This window comes from Xenopus laevis, chromosome 2L (assembly GCF_017654675.1).
Source record: "Xenopus laevis strain J_2021 chromosome 2L, Xenopus_laevis_v10.1, whole genome shotgun sequence".
Classification (NCBI taxonomy): Eukaryota; Metazoa; Chordata; class Amphibia; order Anura; family Pipidae; genus Xenopus; species Xenopus laevis.
This window is the reverse complement of record NC_054373.1, coordinates 7,090,267-7,110,744: the sequence shown is the minus strand read 5'-3', so window position 1 is coordinate 7,110,744 and position 20,478 is coordinate 7,090,267. Positions and strand designations below refer to the sequence as shown.

At 41.0% G+C, this 20,478-nt stretch overlaps 1 protein-coding gene across 1 annotated transcript; it reads right to left on the bottom strand.

Moving 5' to 3' along the window:
• Nucleotides 1-446: 446 nt before the first annotated feature.
• On the bottom strand, nt 447-19,981 carry LOC108707830 (nectin-1-like). The gene is made up of 7 exons (XM_041581432.1): nt 19,481-19,981; nt 15,688-16,017; nt 10,832-11,131; nt 8,812-8,917; nt 8,050-8,204; nt 4,473-4,587; nt 447-3,104 (listed from the first exon to the last, which is right to left on the bottom strand). The coding sequence occupies exons 1-7, from the start codon at nt 19,554-19,556 to the stop codon at nt 3,026-3,028; spliced, it is 1,161 nt and encodes a 386-aa protein (XP_041437366.1). The 5' UTR covers nt 19,557-19,981; the 3' UTR covers nt 447-3,025.
• Nucleotides 19,982-20,478: the final 497 nt, after the last annotated feature.

Below are 20,478 nucleotides of genomic sequence, written 5' to 3'. Positions count from 1 at the left end.
TTATGTGAGATGATTTAAATGACCAGTGTTGTACCAGCCGTGTCTGAAAAATACCATGAAATTATATGTTTTCCCTTATAATAAGCACAGTCTTGTCTTCCATCACCCAGCGTGGGCTGCCATACTGTATTGCACTCTGGTTTAAACCAATGCACAATGCAAAGAAAGAGTCAGAGCTTCCAGAAATGAAATCTGACATTATCTATGTAAAGGCTGCAATGTTCCCTCACACTAATATGTTGGGACACTAGTGAAGCCAATGGCAAATCAATACTGGGTAGGGTCCAGTGCAAGACAATTGAGGAGGAAGGGTGGCACCCTAAAACAAATGGCCACTGCACTGCAGTTAGTTTCACCCTTGATTCAAGCCACAAAACAGAGTCATAAATTGCTGCATGTTTGCCTCAGAAACACCATAGGAACAAAATTCTTCATACGGCATAAGATAATTATAAGTTAAAATGCCTTTATTGGATATGTATGGCAGAACATGGTTAGCAACGTTTCAGGCCCTGTCTGGTCTTTTATCAAGGTTACAAACACTGGCCAATCAAGTCCCTTTATAGACAAGGATGGGAAGTCTGACCTACATATAACATACCACCAGGGCATTTTATGATTTTTATGACAAAAGATGATCTGCAGCTGTAATATCCCCAGATTTTTATGGTGATTCCTTTCTGGGGGTGATACACCGCATCAATCTTCTCTGCAATTTGAGCAGCAATTACAACCCAGACAAGGAAATGTGCCATTTTTAACAGAACGGAACACACTTGGTTTTTCTTTAGAGCTTCCCAGATCAGATTTATCTAATTTGGAAGTAACTGTAACTAAGCGATCCAAGTGCATCCCGCCGGCGATTCACATTCTAGCTGGTGGGAGGCCGTTTGGGGAGATAAGTTGCCCCGAAGAAGAGATTTGTTACCGGGTGACTAATCTCCCCGAATCTGAGCGTGTGCCCTGACCCTTAATGACCCAATTTCTTCGAATAATGTCAGCTACCTCGTTGCTCAAAACATTATAGTTGGAGACAAAGGTAAAAAGATCATCCAGTTGTCTAATTCGGCCTTGTAACATACTTTTCCATTTTTTCTATTTACTCACATTGTTGCTGTAACAATCTATTGGGGGTAGCCACGCTCCCTAAATTTCTTCTGCATCTCGTCTAATCTCAGGGTCAACAATTGATCATTGGTCACAATATACGCTTAACTCTGAACTGCAACTTGGGGATCGATTTCTTAACCTGTGTAGAATGAAATAGTCAGAGTGAAGCAGGGTATTCCTGTCAGTGGGCTTGACTTACAAATCCACCAACATGGCCCCTCCACACCTTAGTGTCCAGTAATGAAATACAATCCTGACCACTTGAAACTGTAAATTTATACAAGATAATGAATTAATTTGAAGGGACCAATGTGGACCAGTCCATAGCGCAAATTTAGTGAAAGCACTTGCAACGATATTTAACAAACCACCTGTTGCCGTAAACAAATTGCTCTTCAAACCTATTCATGAAAATGTTTGCGTAGGATGGGGCCACATTGGATCCCATCGCCATTCCACGTGTTTGTAGATAGTATTGATCCTGAAAAAGAAAAAAATCATTATACAACACTGGTTCCAGACACTGAAGCAAAAACTTCTTTTGGGCATTATCAATTGCTTGATCTTGGTCCAACTGGAGTTACTGGGTGTTCTACCTGTAAGTTGACAGCCAAAGCCCATCTATGACTCAGTTCAAGGGCAGATTTAACTAGACTATTGATTTTACTTCAGAAACACTACTATAGTTCATAATAGAAACAAGCCGCTGTTTAGCAATGGTGGAAATTGAAAAAGACTATATGGCACAGGTTAAATAGTGAATAACAGACTCATGTCTTGCCTCCTCGGTCAGTCTCGTTGGGTTGGTGGCAGGTACAGAGGATTCCTTGCTGAGAGCTCCCTCTGGGTGGGCTAATGAGTCGGCCAAGCGCAGTTACATTTATTCTCTATATAAATTCAATCACAAATGTAGCAAGACAAAGCATACAAATATGACATTAAACCTACCAGATCAAAACACTGGGGACATGAATCAATCCAAATGTATAAAGATCAAACAAACTTTGGATTCACATTTTATCTGGTTTTATTCAACTATAATAGTAACATATACGGGTGACAGTGGAGCTAATAAAGCACTGGGGGACTTTGGTCTGTTATTCCCATTTGCCAGGAAACTTTATAACTGTTGAAGGGCAAGGCCAAACGTTTTACATTGCGGTTTTTAAAAAAGCTCGGTCGGGCGTAAATACGCCACTGTAACCACACGTGACAATCAACATGTGTTTTTCTAGAAACGCATGTTGAAATAGAAAAAAAAAGAAAAGCTATTTACATGCAAAATGGAGCAGGAATGTTGCGTCAATACGCAACTAAATTACGTCACTGGCCTAATATGCCGTTAAAGCGTATACGCGTCATTTATCTTTGGACGCTGTATTTAAAATATACTGCGTTTTTACGTAAAGTGTGGTTTCAAATGTGCAGATCCCACAGAGTCTATTGATTTGGTAGTTTGTTGATTTATTGTTGTTTCTGCTGAAAAACGCCAATACTTGCGTCCCGTGGTGGATTTGGGCTTGCAAGCGCCCTGTGAGAATTGCCATAGTGGGTTTTGCATTCGTTTCAGCAGTAGTGCAGTTTATGCGTATTTACGCCGACTGAGCTTTTTTAAAAACACAACGTAAAAAATTACGCTTCTGGCCTTGCCCTAACATTGCAAATTACATAATTGTTTATTATTGTGCGATTTTGGACGCAAATTCCCATGTGTTTTACACATAATTTCAGTATAATTTGTGTGAACAGGTCATTCCATCTACATATATAACTCTTGTGCGCACTGGAGCTTGCACCCCACTGAACCTCTGAACCCCTCTCTATCCCTGTGTGCTATTACCATTAGCCAATATAATGCCAGGTGAATTAAATATCTTACTAACCCGAAGAGCAGAAGATTTTGTCTGGACGAATCTTAAAATTGTGACGTAGTATCTGCAACACGTTCTCTTTCTTCCTGGGTCCCAGGTGTCTGTACTTCTCTATCCCCTTCCCTGCAAAACAAATACGGCTCTTCAGTCTCCTTTAAACGATACTGTGCAGCTAATTCTAACAGAGAGCAGAACTTGTGCAAATTATTGGGACTGTAATTCCCAGTATAATGGATAAATACTGTAAATAACAAATAAAAATCGTTCAACTGTCCATTTAAACATGGCAGATGCAATGTACATAACAGTCAACCTTTAATAAAGTATATGTTCGAGTCAAGGGGAACTAGACCAATTATATATCAGGTATATTATGCATAAGGAGCGGCAATGACTAAAGATCATTATGGGACTAGAACATCAGGGGTTTAATGTAATTGGTTTAATGTCCTCTCCAATCAGAATCCTCCATCCCTGTAGTGCTGCTGTTTTGGGCTCCGGGGAGAAAGAACAGTGACCCCCAGCTCAGCTCTCTTGGCCGCGGGTTATTTTGTCCTATTGGTGATCCGAGACAGAGACTCTGCTCTTAATAAGGGTCATTTGGAAGAGTCATAGGCAAATGTTGAAGGGCTTCGAACTAATCCACGGCTGGAATGCCAAGTATTGCCCATTGGTTTCTTTACTTTAAGGAGACATATAGGATAAATGAAAAAAACTTAATTTTGTAGGCAGTTATGAGTAATATATGGTGTTGCTTCTACATGGTGTTAAAAATTAACATTATCTTTAAAAGTAGCCCCTGTATTGGAGCTCCCTATAGATGTTCTCTGGTCCCTGTCTGTGTTTCAAATGAGGGGTGGGCGTGTCCTAACGGTCCCTGCCAGAAGCACAGTAGGAAGGGGACAGCCAATCACAGCCCTGCAGTCACACAAGCACAGACAGGCTTCAGTTCCCTATCAGGTCCTGCTAGCTGCTGATTGGTTCCTGTCCTACAGTGCAGTGAGCTGAGAGTCGCTGGCTTTCCCTGCACAGCCTGGGAATTCCGGGATCAGGAAGTGGAAGAGAAGGGAGAGATTACAGAATATAGTGAACCCGGAACCATAAAACCAATCACAGTGCCATGCTGCTAATTCTATACCAGAACTGGACATCTTATCATTCCTAGCTAACCCAAATCCATTCCACCTAAAACGTTTCCCCACTCATGTCGGCTTTTCTTTTCTGCCCTAACCTGCGGAGAAATTTGGCCTGCGACCAGATCCAGACTGGGATTCACAACAAGCCCTGGAAAGAAATTAATGGGAACATTTTGGGATGTCAGTGTTAAAAATGGAGCTGTTATTAATTGGGTGTGTGAATGATTGGAAATCTATATTACTAGAGGGCAATGTATGAAACAATTTATAGATTTCACTAGGGGAGAGACTGGGAATGTGATTGTGTAAATACAAAAAGAAAGCAAAATTAAATAACCCACAACTAATAACTTACCTGCAGTACTTATTCCTCTGCTCCCTGATACAGTAACACACAGCAGCAATGATTACTAGGACTGCAAGAAGACTTACTGCAATACATAAACCTGTGTAACAATGGGGAATTGCACCTAAAAAATTAAAATAATAGTGAAAACAGCAACTCAGATCACACAGAATTGGGAAAAGTACATTAAGCCTCTTAAAGGGGTTGTTCACCTTTGAGTTAACCTTTATGATGTAGAGAGTGATATTTTGAGACAATTTGCAATTGATTTTCATTTTTTATTATTTGTGTGTTTTGAGTTATTTAGCTTTTTATTCAGCAGCTCTCCAGTTTGAAATTTCAGCAATCTGGTTGCTAGGGTCCCTATTCCCCTAGCAACAGGCATTTGAATAAGAGACTGGAATATGAATAGGAGAGGCCTGATTAGAAAGATGGGTAATTAAAAGTAACAATCACTATATATTTGTAGCCTTACAGCGCATTTGTTTTTAGATGGGGTCAGTGACCCCCCCCCATTTGAAAGCTGGAAAGGGTCAGAAGAAAAAGGTAAAAAAAAACAAAAAAACGGTAAAAAATAAATAAGACAGACCAGTTGCAAAGTTGCTTAGAATTGGCCATTCTATAACATACTAAAAGTTAATTTAAAGGCTGGTCTGGACTGGGAGTCAAAATAGGCCCTGGCATTCCAAGTACAAAGAGGCCCAAACAGGTCCCAGCAGCCCACTAAATAGTGAATTTCTATGGCACCTTATAGCAGCCTCTCTGGCATTTGCCAGAACCCACAGATTGCCAGCCCGGGCCTGCTTAAAGGTGAACTACCCCTTTAACTTCATCTCAAATAAACTCAGCAGTTCAGTCAGAATATGAGGAGTTTAGGGACACATTGTCTGAATGGTACATGCAGTCAGAACCAGCAGTGAAGAGAATTACAAGGGACAGACAGCAGTGACTTCAGTCCATTGTACAAGACTCTGAGCAAGTTCATTTTTAAGGCTGTACAACCCCATTAAGACAATCACCACATTAAGGGTTACGACATATACTTATATGTTCCAATAAAATGAACTGGAGAATAGCTGAATATAAATGTTCTTTGTATTTTCCTGAAGCCACATCAGTTGGATATAGAAACATAAATAGAATAAAATTTCCCCGTGAGCTGTGACGCCCATGTGATCCCCAAACAATGGCCACTGTATAGCACAGATTTAAACAGTTAAAACTTTTCAAACAGATACAATTCACAACTATTTCCCACGCACAGAAACTCTGAGCATTTTATTTACTTATTTATTTGTAGAACCTTCATGGATTTTTTCGTTATAGCAGATCGGGCCCAAAGGAACTCCCAGGTCTCACTGAACAGAGGGGAAAGGGTAGAGCAGGTTGAGTTTATTCTGCTTCGTTATTTCGTTTTATGTTAGCATGCCGAGGAAACATTATATTTGGGTGTAGAATGGGAAACTATAATAGTTTTTTTAACCCTGCAAAGATGAATCCTCCCAGTACATGAATGGGCAAGTCTAACGCTGAGTCTCGTTTCTCACTTACATTACACTGTATGATCCATGTTCCAAACATTACGTATCAAATGTTTAATTTATAATCATGTCTGACGGGTTCTCCCTGGTCCCCTTCTATTATTATTATTATTTGTACATTCTTACATTTGTTTACATTTGTGGAACCCAAAAGAGCACCATGTGACCTCTTTACTTTCCAAAGCTCCTGATGTAAAGTCTTAAGATGGCCTTTATACTGGTTTATAGAGGCTACAAAATCCAAGGTTTTAGGGATTATTTGATTTCCCATAGTAAAATAGCCATATCTGCTGGGACTGCTGTATTGGAGGACATGAGAAACTGATAGGAGGACTTTTTTCCTGCTGGTAGAGAAGCCAATACTGGAGGAGGAACGTGCTTAAAGCATAAAGAAATGAGACCAGAGAGATTTAGAGGCACATTTATCAAAGGTGGAATTTCGGATTCATGCAAGTTTTTAAAAACTCCCATGACCTCGAAATTCAACTAATCGAAATCTATTAAAATAATAGAGTTTCTAAAACTAGGGTGAATAGGATCGACCCGGAAACTCGAATCAAATTTGATTACAGTTTTAAAACTTGATTCGAGTTTTTTCTCCAAAACTCAAAAGTCACGAAGGGTGCAAACAACTCCAAATTGATCCCAGGACGTCTCCCATTGACTAAAACAGCAATACAACGCTATGGCATGTTTGCTCCTTACAAGGCAGGTAATTAGATTACCAGTGTGCAAACCACCTCCCTTCACTCTTTATTGTGACTGTTTTGTTAGCAGAAGTCCCTCGGGGGATTATCTGTGAATCCATTGATCCACCTTGCAAGGAGCAGACATGGACATGCTTTAACTTCCTTGTTTGCCCTGTTTAGCTCAAAATATATCAAAAATTCTGAGTTCAGAACAAGCCCTATACAATGTATAAAGAGTGCACTGCTGCTTTAGAGTTTTGTATCCCTAAAGGAGAGGTGCTGAGTGGTGACCGCGGGTGGGGGGAAAGTTGGGATGGAGAGAGAATTTCATAGTGGAGAGCGGAGAGACTGAGGGGAGAGTTGCCAAGTGTAGGGGCAGATAGACCAGCTTTGGGCACCCTTATGCCCAATGGCATATAAATGGTTTGGATTCTTTAATCTTCGCAGACACCTGCAGAAAATAATTTTACTGAGTACTTTAGCACAGCAAGTCCCCTTAAAGGAGAACTTAACCCTAAAAATGAATATGGCTAAAAATGGCATATTTTATACAGGGAACTTATTGCATGAGGCTAATGTTTGAGCTTGTCAATAGCAGCAATGATCCAGGACTTCAAACTTGTCACAGGGGGTCACCATCTTGGAAAGTGTCTGTGACACTCACATGCTCAGTGGGCTCTGATTGGCTGTTGAGAAGCTAAGCTTAGGGCTCGTCACTAATTATCCAGCAGAAAATGAGCTTCCCTGGCTGTAATATAAGCTGATGCTACAGGTTTGCTGATTATTCAATTCTGATGCTAATTGCACTGGTTTCTGTGCTGCCATGTAGTAATTATGTGTATTAATTACTAATCAGCCTTATATTGTGACATTTCTATTCTATGTGTACTGTATATTGTGAGTGGGTCCCTAAGCTCAGTAAGTGACAGCAGCACAGAGCATGTGAATCAGTGAATCAGCAGAAAAGAAGATGGGGAGCTACTGGGGCATCTTTGGAGACACAGATCTTTACTGCTAAAGGGCTGTGGTTGCCTTGGGCTGGTACAGAAGCACAAAACATCATGTACAACATTCTACATACTTCTTTAGTTAGGCTTTAGTTCTCCTTTAAAGTGATATGGAGAACTGCCATATGGGTACAGCTATGAACTAGTGATGGGTGGGTTGACATAAAACCCTTTGGCACCTGCCGGTTTGGGGCCCAAAACTTGATTCCCCTGGTGTGTTTAGTTAGGGTCGTGGGTCAAATTCAAGTAGGGTCCCTCTGGTGATGTAATGGGGTCAACCCCACCCCTTCAGAGGCTGCCCATTGTCACTAGTTGAAATTGGAGCAATTCTGATACTTCTGGCACTTACCTGAGTATTTATATAAATAGACTGAGTGTGAGTTTCTCCCAATACTGTTTGTGGCCTCACAGACATACAGGCCATTATAATCTGTATTCCCTCTGGAAAAATGCAGAGTGTTCCCCATTACCTGGGCCACATCATTAGGAATGGATCCATTCTCCCTGTTGGGAAAACCAAACAATTGTATTGAGAAATGATATATACTGTATATACCTCTAATAAACCCTTTATAAATAACCAATAAAACATCTGACAAAGGCAATTGATGATACTCTCCATCATGATCTGAATGTGTCACATTCTTTTGCAGAACTCATTAAATAAACTACTTTTAGATGTGAGGCTCCTCCCACTCGTCACATGGTACAGGTATAGGACCTGTTATCCAAAATGCTCAGGACCTGGGGCTTTCCAGATAACTGATCTTTCTGCAGTTTGGATCTTCATACTTTAAGTCTACTAGAAAATCATGTAAACATTAAATAAAGCCAATAGACTGGTTTTGCTTCCAATAAGGATTAATTATATCTTAGTTGGGATCAAGTACAAGGTACTGTTTTTTTATTAAAAAGAAAATTATTTTTAAAAATGTTGATTATTTGATTATAATGGAGTCTATGGGAGTAGACCTTTCAATAATTCAGAATTTTCTAGATAATGGGTTTCCGGGTAACGGATCCCATACCTGTATAACACAATCAGTGAAGGCAAAATAATGAAAGACAACTATACACCTCTGCTGGCACTGACACGGCTGTGATCTCTCACCTACTCCATGTATAGGTGGCTGGAGGGTTGCCATCTGCCCAACATTCAATGGATGGAGGGTCTTCCTTTACTCTCTGTACTGTAACATGCACCGTCTGAGGGGCGTCTATATGGAAACATAGGAAACAAGCTATTTTCCTTGGAAATGTTAGTTCTTTGTTTTCTATAGGGCTTGACCTTCTATGTAAAGGAGAAGGAAAGGCTACAATTAAATAAGATTTATCAGAAATGTCTATATAAATACACCAGTAAACCCTCAAAGTAATGCTGCTCTGAGTCCTCTGTCAAAAGAAACATCACATTTCTTTCCTTCTATTGTGTACTCATGGGCTTCTGTATCAGACTTCCTGTTTTCATCTTAAACCTCCAGGGCTAGGGCTTGAGCATGCTCAGTTTGTTCCTCCCTTCTCTGCTGTAATCTGAACCCAGGGAGAGACTCAGGCAGGAAGTGATGTCACACCAAGCTAATATGGCAGCTGCTATCCTAAACAAACAGATAACTTCTAGAGCTGTTTACGCAGGTATAGTAAAGCATTCTGCAGAATACACAATTCAGCAGGAACAGTCCCTAAGTTTGCTCATAGTCTGTACAGAGAGATCCCATAAAACTATGGCAGCATAGGTATTCCTCTGTACTAAGCACAATTCAGCAGGAACAGTCCCCTAAGTTTGCTCATAGTCTGTACAGAGAGATCCCATAAAACTATGGCAGCATAGGTATTCCTCTGTACTAAGCACAATTCAGCAGGAACAGTCCCCTAAGTTTGCTCATAGTCTGTACAGAGAGATTCCATAAAACTATGGCAGCATAGGTATTCCCTGTAAGCACAATTCAGCAGGAACAGTCCCCTAAGTTTGTTCATAGTCTGTAAAGATAAATACCATATGGCAGCATAGGTATTATTTGTATGAACTTTATAGGTATTATTTGTATAAATTGTCATACAAAATTTGTACTTGCTTACAGACAAATATATTCTATAAATAAGTGTATGCTGAACATATTCATTATTTTGAGAGAATTAACTGCTTATGCTCCAAGCGCCATGTTTCTCAGTTCTGTACCTGTTGTGATTGTGCCACACACCAAGCACGTGGTTTCTCAGAATAAAGGAAAACGTGGTTACAGAGCTCCCTTTAAATTTCCCAGTTACTGCAGCATTATGGAAAGCTTTCATTTATGGAAATCTTTATGGCCGAGCGGATCAGACTCCACCAAGTGTCTGGGGTCCCACCAGCCATAAACCATTTCACACATGGAAGTGAATACAGTTAAATATTTTATGAAATAGCACTCATTTTCTCATTTGGGTGTTACGCAAGGGGTGGGTTGATGTAATTATGAGCTTTTACTAAACTATTTCCTTTTAAGTGAATGTATTACCAAATGGAGTTTAAAGGACAAGGCAAGCCTATTTCAACTGGGAAGTAACAAAACATTACACAGCCAGCCCCCTGTGACATAAATCACTAAGGTGCTTGGGTATTCCGGATAACAGATCTTTCTGTAATTTGGATCTTCATACCTTAAGTCTCCTAGGAAATCATGTATACATTCAATAAACCCAGTAGGCTGGGTTTGCTTCCAAAAGGGATTAATTATATCTTAGTTAGGATCAAGCGCAAGGTCATTTTTTTTATTATTACAGAGAAAAAATAAATCAGTTTTAGAAATTTGAATTATTTGGATAAAATGGAGTCTGTGGGAGAGGGCCTTTCTGTAATTCAAAGCTTTCTGGATAATGGATCCCATACATAGCTAAATGTTATTATACAAACATCATAAGTAGCCACCCACTCAGCCTGACACAGGCTTCAAATTAAATTAGGGCTACGGCACACTGAAAATACTCATTTTACTTTTCAATAAAGCACTGGTCCAACCCCCTCCCCCATCCTGTATATTTGGCTTGACTTGCCCTTTAAGATATAGATATATATATATATATATATATATATATATATATATATATATATATATACTATATACAAGTACTTTGTGTGGTCACTGGTTACTTACACTGAATATTAGTAATACTGACATTTGTGTATTTCTCAAATATTTGATCCGGCAGAGAAACCAGACAAGTAGCCTGATGCCCATTAAGTCCAGGAGAAGGCACCATCCATAGCTGACTCCTTATTGTCACTGTCCCATTAGGATGTTGTGTTGGAATTTCCTTTGACGTGTAGAGGAGACCATATGTATTCCAGCTGATATTAGCCGCGGGTTTGGAGGCAAAGGCTACACATTCAGCAATAACATCTGGATTTGGTCCCGACAGAACTGGGTTTAGCTGCACTTCCACTGACGGCTCCACTGAAAATGATTAAAGTGTCAGTTTTTGTTTTTTTTTTGTAACTTAAATTTTATTTTAAAGAGTAGAAAAATTGCATTTACAGTCAAGGCAAAGTACAAGACATACATTGTAGTTCACATTGTAGTTCACATAAACAAATGGTATCAGCTCTTCATAAATGTATATTACACCTTATAGCCTAAGACATATAATTCCGCAATTACGGATTGTGATCTATGCAATTACAAATAATGAGATCAAAGTAAATCATCAACAAAAAGAGTAGAGAGAGTCAAACAAAAAAAGACATAAAAGAGTCAGTAAACAGAACTAAGGTCAGACTCAATGCCATATAGTTTAGTTCCTATTAACCCAGTGGGACTAAGGATAGTGTAGTAGGTGTCCTCTAGTTAAGTTAAAGGGATCCTGTCATCAGAAAACATGTTTTTTTCAAAACACATCAGTTAATAGTGCTGCTCCAGCAGAATTCTGCGCTGAAATCCATTTCTCAAAAGAGCAAACAGATTTTTTTATAGTCAATTTTGAAATCTGACATGGGGCTAGACATATTGTCAATTTCCCAGCTGCCCCCAGTCATGTGACTTGTGCTCTGATAAACTTCAGTCACTCTTTACTGCTGTACTGCAAGTTGGAGTAAAATCACCCCCCTCCCTTTTTCCCCCCAGCAGCCAAACACTGATGATGATGACACTGATGATGTCTGGCAGGATTTTGTCTCCGATGATGACTGGGAGGATTCAGTCTTCGATGAGGACTGGGAGGATATAGACTCGGATGAAGATGAACTACAAACTGCTATCTGGCCTGTGTCAGATCGGCCACTTCCAGTTTTGGGGCCTTTGTCTCCTCCACAACCTTCTGCTCCTGTGGCAGCTGCCAAACCCAGGTCACCCTCTTTTTCTCTCAGACCTGAACCCCAGTTTATTAGTTTTTCTACGGTTTCCCAGCACCCTCTCCAGTCTCCAGCTTTGATGCCGGCTCTCCAGTCTCCAGCTTTGATGCCGGCTCTCCAGTCTCCAGCTTTGATGCCGGCTCTCCAGTCTCCAGCTTTGATGCCGGCTCTCCAGACTCCAGCTTTGATGCCGGCTCTCCAGACTCCAGCTTTGATGCCGGCTCTCCAGACTCCAGCTTTGGTGCCGGCTCTCCAGACTCCAGCTTTGGTGCCGGCTCTCCAGACTCCAGCTTTGGTGCCGGCTCTCCAGTCTCCTGCTCTGGTGCCGGCTCTCCAGTCTCCTGCTCCGGTGCCGGCTCTCCAGTCTCCTGCTCCGGTGCCGGCTCTCCAGTCTCTTGCTCCGGTGCCGGCTCTCCAGTCTCCTGCTCCGGTGCCGGCTCTCCAGTCTTCTGCTCCGGTGCCGGCTCTCCAGTCACCTGCTCCTGTGCCGGCTCTCCAGTATCCAGCTTTGGTGCCGGCTTCCCAGCCAGTCCTTGCTCCCTGAAAAACCTTGTTTCCTGAGTGAGTACCTTTTGTTCCTGTGTACCCCATTTTTTCCCTCACCATGTGGATACCCTGATTAGCCTTTTTTTCCTGTTCCTGCCTTTTGATTTCTGTGTTCTGACTGCCAATAAACCTACTATTACTTTCATCATCATGTCTTTGCCTCCAATCACCTATGGCTACACCCCTGGGCTCCCACCATATCCACCCCCCATGGAGTGGCTATCCTCGGTTACAGCGGTTCCCCGTTGTGAACGTTACAGTCACCTTCATCTGACAACACTATAACATCATAACTCATGTCCTATAAATGAAGAGTTTGCATTGGCTAAAGGGAAACACTTGCAGGATAACGAAAAACGACTTGGCCTCAAGGCAAAAATCATTTTAGGGCAAATTACACTGGGAACGAGATCATTTTGTTACAGGGGTCATTTACAAAAACCCCAGGCAGAAGTGCAAGAGGACAAGTATAGTCACCAGATCATGGACTTTAGTCCTTCCTAATTACTGCGTCTGAATGATGTGCAATATGGAGATACCTTTGTGGCCTTAAAACTACCCAATTTCAGAATCTTCAATTTAGCTGCAATTACCAGATACTTCGTAGAGACGACAAATATACAAATCCTGCCCTTGAACTTTTTCCCACATCCAACTCCCACATAATAAATGTTCTTCACCTGAAATGGAAGGAAGTTCCTTTTGAATGTAAAGCAAATCCCTTATTTAGAGACTTAATCTTTACTTGGAAATTGCTATTGACTTTAATTATATGCTGACACTTTTTATGCCAATCAAACTCAAAACCCGGACTGCCCCAAATCATGTGACTTGTGCTCTGATAAACTTCAATCACTCTTTACTGCTGTACTGCAAGTTGGAGTGATATCCCCCCCAGCAGCCAAACAAAAGAACAATGGGAAGGTAACCAGATAGCAGCTCCCTAACACAAGATAACAGCTGCCTGGTAGATCTAAGAACAACACTCAATAGTAAAATCCATGTCCCACTGAGACACATTCAGTTACATTGAGAAGGAAAAACAGCAGCCTGCCAGAAAGCATTTCTCTCCTAAAGTGCAGGCACAAGTCACATGACCAGGGGCAGCTGGGAAATTGACAAAATGTCTAGCCCCATGTCAGATTTCAAAATTGAATATAAAAAAATCTGTTTGCTCTTTTGAGAAATGGATTTCAGTGCAGAATTCTGCTGGAGTAGCACTATTAACTGATTCATTTTGAAAAAAACATGTTTTCCGATGACAGGATCCCTTTAAAATATGAAACAAAATCTATTATGTTATGAAAACCCAATCAAACAAACAGAGATGCCTTTGTGCCACCCCCTCCCTCCCTTTGTGAATACAGCAGGTATTTCTGTAATAATGGGAATTTTATCAATGACGGCTCATGGTAATACTTACAAATATAAGACTTTGATAGAAATATAACACAAAGAACTGTTATTTCATTGTAATTCTTTCACAAAGAACTGTTGAATCCAATATGACATGTTGAACCCAATACAATGTACAAGACAGCTTTAATCTCGTATAATGAAGCTTTGTGGAAGGGGAAATTAATCAACTCGGTGACCTAATACTTTTTTTTAACATGTTTATGACTTTTGGAAATTTTCTGGATATTTTCATATATATTATCTAATATGCTCATGATTTCTGAAGCCCGCGTGATGCTTTCCTTTATTGTAGCTTGGGGGAGAATATGCTATTAAGATAATACTTAGCTAAATAAGATCTCTGCTTCGCATGTGCTTGTTGGGAGTCTGGCCAGATCCTGATGAGCGCATGGGAAGCAAGATCTGTTATTAATCAAGTGGTTTAATGTAGGAGCTCATTATTTTTGAGCCAATATAAACTGCGGGACCATTCGGTCATCATCATCATCATTTATTTATATAGCGCTGTCAAGATACGCAGTGCTTTCAGTTGAGATCTCGCCCTTGGGGTTTATGCTGCAGCCACAGGACCTTCTGGGAGATATGGGGGCACATTTACTATTGATCGAATATCGAGGGTTAATTAACCCTCGATATTCGACCCTCGAAGTCGAAGGATTTAGCGTAATTGGTTAGAAATTGGTTAGAAAGCTTATGGGGACCTTCCCTATAGGCTAGTATTGTACCTCGGTAGGTTTTAGGTGGTGAAGTAGGTGGTCGAAGTTTTTTTTAAAGAGACAGTACTTCGACTATTGAATGGTTGAATAGTTGAACGATTTTTACTTTGAATCGTTCCATTCGAAGTCGTAGTCGAAGTAGCCAATTCGATGGTCGAAGTAGCCAAAAAAAACTTCGAAATTCAAAGTATTTTTTATTCTAATCCTTCACTCGAGCTTAGTAAATGTGCCCCTAGGTGACATCTCTGTACTGGCTATACATTATCATAAACAGCTACATCATATGGTCTCAACAATAGACACCCCAGCTTAAAGGTAAATGAAATGTGACATATGCTGCACCACCCGATTCCAGCAATTTTGCAATATAATTTTTCTACATTTCCATAGCGTTGCTTGTAAACACCCCAACATCTCACCTGGACACTGAAGTTGAACAAAGCATGGAGGGAACAGCATGTTCAGGGGAAGGAGGCCAAAGTTACCATTTCTTTTCATTCTTTCTGGCAACATGATAGTGATATGAGATGGTGTCCTTGTGGGGACATAAAGTGCCTATTTGTCCAGTTGAATTATTCATTGGAGATTGGGCATAAACACACATGCTGTGCTACTGAAATTCATAGGAAAAGAAAATTGAATCTGTTCCCATTAAACATCCACAGCAAGATACTAATTGATACCAACAGCCACAGCCCCGTCTTCTGCTGGTCCCAGTGGGCTCATAAAGCTCTTAGTTGGCTTCATGTCTATCATAATATAAAAGCGATAATCATAACATGTCACTACAGTTTATTTATGACTGATCATATACTGGCCCAGAAAGATCACTCTGAACATTTTGTGGAGTTCATGAGCATTTCAGTAATAACTATAGAAAGTCCACCTATAATTTCCTTTACTAGCAAATGACAATGTGTTCAAGATGTTTATCATTTATGCCCCAGTGAAGCAGGACACTAAACAAGACAACATTTCTTACCCCAGATGGATAATTGAATCTCCCCTTCATTTGTCCCACTAGGAAATGTTGTGTAGATACAGAGGTAGGTGCCCTCATCAGTCAGGGTTACATTGGGTATCAGTATGGAGCCTCCAAGATCCCCATTGCCCAGAAATCTCACTCTCTCCCCAAACGGAGTCAGGTGCAGGGGTTCCTCTCCTTTGCTGTAAGTTAGGAAATTCTCATTGTTGGGCGACAACTTCCTCTGCCAAGTGACTTGGGATATCAATTCCAGGGTTTTCACTTTGCAGAACAACTTAATGTCTGACCCCAACTTGGCCTTAACCTTTCCATCAACGATCACTGTGACTGGAAAAGAAATACAATGCACCATAAATGATGATGGTGACTGACTACACAGAACATTGATTTAGATACATAACAAAAGAACGTAATGCCATGGGGAAGAAATGCAACTGGGAATATTTCATGGCCGGTGCCCTGATCAGTAGACTGAAGAGCTGCCGACTCTACTGATAGGATCAGAAATTGCTGTTGAACCTCTGAGTGACACAAGATAAGAAGAACATGCACATGTTACATGTTAATTGCATAAAATCTATATAAATAACTCAGTCAAAGCCCATCCAGTTTGTGTCACCCACTTTATACTGATCTAGTCACATCGTAACAAATCCTATTGCTGTACATTACGCTAACTCCTCAAACCCCATAACCTCTTTTCAACTTTCCCAATCTATTAATCCTCCCTAACTCTTTATTCAGTCTGTGTCTTCTCTCACTAGTCTTCATGCCTTTAACCTCCTTCCATAATCTTTGTGCATTCTCACCCTCCTCCCCTGCTTTAAGCTGGCCATAGACGCAAAGATCCGATCGTACGAATCAACATACAATCTGACTTTCCCATCTCCCGACCTGCCACTTAAGGTGGCCATACACGGGCAGATAAAGCTGCCGATATTGGTCGTTTGGACCGATTTGACAGCTTATCTGCCCGTGTATGGGGGCTTCTGACGGGTCTTCCCGATCGATATCTGGCCACGATATTGATCGGGAAGGTTTGATTTTTACCCGACCGACCCGTTGGAGCCCCTTGGCGTATCGTAATTCGATCGTTCGGCCATACGGCCGAACGTTCGAATTACCCCCGATATAGCCATGCTGTTTAGTGGCATATCGGGGAAAGATCCGCTCGTTTGGCGATGTCGCCAAACGAGCGGATCTTGGAGTCTATGGCCAGCTTAACCATTCAGATCAAAGATCGCCAATACACGCATATTATCGGCAGGCGACAGAAATTTTCTAACCTGTCCGATCGACCAAATGACCGATCTCCGCCGGACGAAAAATGTCGGGACTCTCCACACATGGTCCGAAAATCATACGAATCCACAATTCGTACAATCGGATTGTTACGTCTATGGCCAGCTTTAAGTACCCAGATATTCAACCATTGTCTCTCTCTCTTTTCCCTGTTCATTCCAAGTTTTCATGCCTTCTTCATCAACCAGACATCAGTTGGAGAAGCCCCTTAGCTAAATATGCCCCAGTAAGAAAGAATTAAACATGTAAGAGAGGTTACAATTATAGGAAATAGAAATACATATAAAATGATGATATGAGATATGTCTGGCAACACATTGTATATGAGGACCCCCTGATGGCCTGCCCAACTGATATCCAGGCAAAAATCATCCAAATATCAATGGGCAGATCTGAAAATCCCATCTGGTGTGGACTGTTTAGGTGTGTTAGGCAGAGCCAATGATGAAATCAACCCAATTAAAGCCCAGTGCTTGGGCAGTCAAATTGGGCAAAAATCCACTCATTTGGAAGCCTCTCCAAACATCAGATCTTTGTGTATTTCTGGCTTATGGGCCCCTGAGGCTCTACCTCTACAGACCCACATACTTTTATTTACTTTCCAGAATCTGGATCTGTAAGTCTCCAGCTGACTTTATCTGATCCAACATCTGCGGGGGGATCAGATTTTGTATCATGCTGTTGTGTAGTGTTGAGATCTGACCCACAAAATCTGATCAATATCTACCATGGAGTTTAGCTCTTAGAAGCTGAAAAGAATTGCCACTCCCTTCTTTTCAAGCTATTTTTGCTTTGCTTTTGCTTTTGCATATTGGATGGCAATCGATATCACAGCATCCGCTCAGCTTGCCAACCTTTCCCTATGCTGTCAGACTTCTTAATGCAGAGGTTTTAATACATAATTATTCCTATATTTAACATGCAACTTCCTGTAGGTAAACATTATTTTTAGATTATTTGCAGTTATCTAAGTGCTCTACATAATGTGTTGGAACTGAGGGCTGTTTGCAGCAGTTGCCCAGACTGTAGGGCATTGGGGGGATTCCCAGTATAGAAGGCCCAGGCATGGGGAACCCCTAAACCACATGCCCTGCCAATTAATTTATATCATCCCCCACCCCCATACAGCTCAATTTAAGGGGTTGTTCTTCTTCCAAATATCTTTTTATTTTTTTACGTTTTGTTTTTACTTTTTTACTGGTTTTCCAAAATTGTGTGTTAAGTTGAATGTTGGTGAGTGTGAGTGTGAGTGCAGCAGCTCAGTGATCCCGGTGCAGATTCTGTTTCAATTCACTGATCCATTAGTTGCTCTATTTCTCAGTAGAATCTATGGGGAATATAAGTGCAATTATTATATCAAATCTAACAGCCGCCTTTAATGACACTCAGGGATTCTGCTCAGCAGGGACAAACATAAGAAACGGATCAACTCATGGATCAATTTACTTACAGGGTCGCTGACCCCTCTCCCAGAGCTGCTTCAGATACACATAAGGGAAAAAATGAAATATGTAAACATCAATATTAGAAAAATGGTCACAAATAGGATATCGAAAGTAACTGGAAAAAAATTTTTTATTTTGTGTGAACTTCTGTACTGAGAAAAAAAAGATGAACAATCCCTTGAAATAGTACATTTCCTAGTTCTCGGGGGAGAACATCTTTAATTTCGTGGAGACGTCCATGTTTGGGGTATGCTGAAACTTTAAATAGAAAAAAAAAATGAAGGTTAATTTGAGCAACTCCGATGTACCAGAGAGACACGGGCTGATGATTTGGTGATTCAAGTGATTTGTTAGCTTACTGGAGCCTGAACAAAATCACTGACCCAATCAATATCTGCATCACTTGAGCCATGTCATCACTTTAGCCCCCGATAATGACGCAGTTAGTTAGTTAGACAAGTTGCACTGAGGCAAAACATTGAATCCGACGTCTCTTTACAACCTTATCAACAATATCACTAGCACTCACCCCCACTCATCCCAGCAGAGATTAATTATTTTTATTATTATTGAAGGATATTTGTACCTAGAAGAGATAGACAGACACTTGGCCAATGACGTTTACACATAAAGTTAAACCCAGAATGAGGAATGAATGGACATTGAGACGTTGTTTAAACTTTAGATTCTATTTCATTCTGAAAAATAGGTTTTGGGTGCATTTGCCCTTTAATAACATAGGGATGTCTATGTGACAGGCTCATTATAATACTGACGTGGTTCTGCTAAAGCCTAGAGGGAACTGGCAGCCAACTGGGCAAATAAAGAGAGAAGTTGAACTGCAAAACTCCAGTATGTCAGGATTGTAGTGGAGGGGAGTGTGGGAGTTGTAGTGCAGCATTACCTGGAGGTTGTGTTTCCCTAATCAGTTCTACTTTCCTGCACTACAAGGGGCTACGCACTCCTACAATTATGAAATGTGACATTTCCCTTCCGTTCTCTGTGCTAAATCCCCAATTCCAGTGTCCGAACCCTCATCTCACCTTGTGGGGTCGCGGGAGCAGCCAGAAGCAGGAGGAGAAAGAGACGGAGGCTACATCTGAGGCGCAGCAGAATCATAGCAGCGGCTTATGGAAAGCATTTTAGGACGTCCTCATGTGAAATCCCTCTACGGTATTCGCTCTCCTAATGAAGCGGAATTCAGACCATCCACACGGAAAGCATTTTAGGGCATCTTCAGCCAAAGTCAGTGATGTGATCTCCTAAACATATGGAATGCGGCTTCACTTGGTTCCTTTCTCTCCCTTCCAATAAGACTCTATTCACTCCTCCGTCCCTGCAGTACAAGACTATGGACACAGACTGAGAGAAGCAGATCTGCTCAGTGCCCTACTCCAGTGAGATGAGCCCAGCTGCTGACCACAGCCTGTGTGTCCAAATCTCTCTCACATCTCCCCCTCCTGTCACTTTACTCGCATCTCAGCTTTAATTCTTTAAAGGAACAGTAACACCAAAAATTGAGTTTTAAAGTAAGGAAAATATCATGTAGTGTTGCCCTGCACTGACTGGTAAAACTGATCTGTTTGCTTCAGAAACACAACACCGTTATGTTCTACAGAGCTTATCTGCTATCTGCTGTGTAACCTGAGCCTTTTCTCCTTTGAATGGCTGCCCCCATTGTTACAGTAATGAAATAGAGAAAGTACAGAGAAGAACAACTAAGCTGATAAAGGGAATGGAAGGGATCAGTTATGGGGAAAGGCAAGTTGGGATTGGTTACACTGGAGAAGAGACAGTTAAGGCGGATATGATCACTATACATAAATATATAAGGGCAGAAAATTTATTGCAAGAGTCTAACGTTTCGACCTCATCCGAGGTCTTTTTCAAAGTAACAAATATTAACACACACATGCTTTAAATACCTAGATTGGTGGGAAAAACAGGTTCTTGGCCAATTAAAGATGACGTGTCCACCTCATCATTAAAGCACGACAAATATACATATCCCAGACAACATAATAATTATAAAATCATTACA

Coding starts and splice junctions, on each gene's coding strand:
- LOC108707830 (XM_041581432.1), bottom strand. CDS start 19,556: ATGATTCTGCTGCGCCTCAGATGTAGCCTCCGTCTCTTTCTCCTCCTG. Junction 16,018..19,480: donor TGCTCCCGCGACCCCACAAG/GTGAGATGAGGG, acceptor TTTCTTTTCCAG/TCACAGTGATCGTTGATGGA. Junction 4,588..8,049: donor CTATTTATATAAATACTCAG/GTAAGTGCCAGA, acceptor TTAATTTTTTAG/GTGCAATTCCCCATTGTTAC.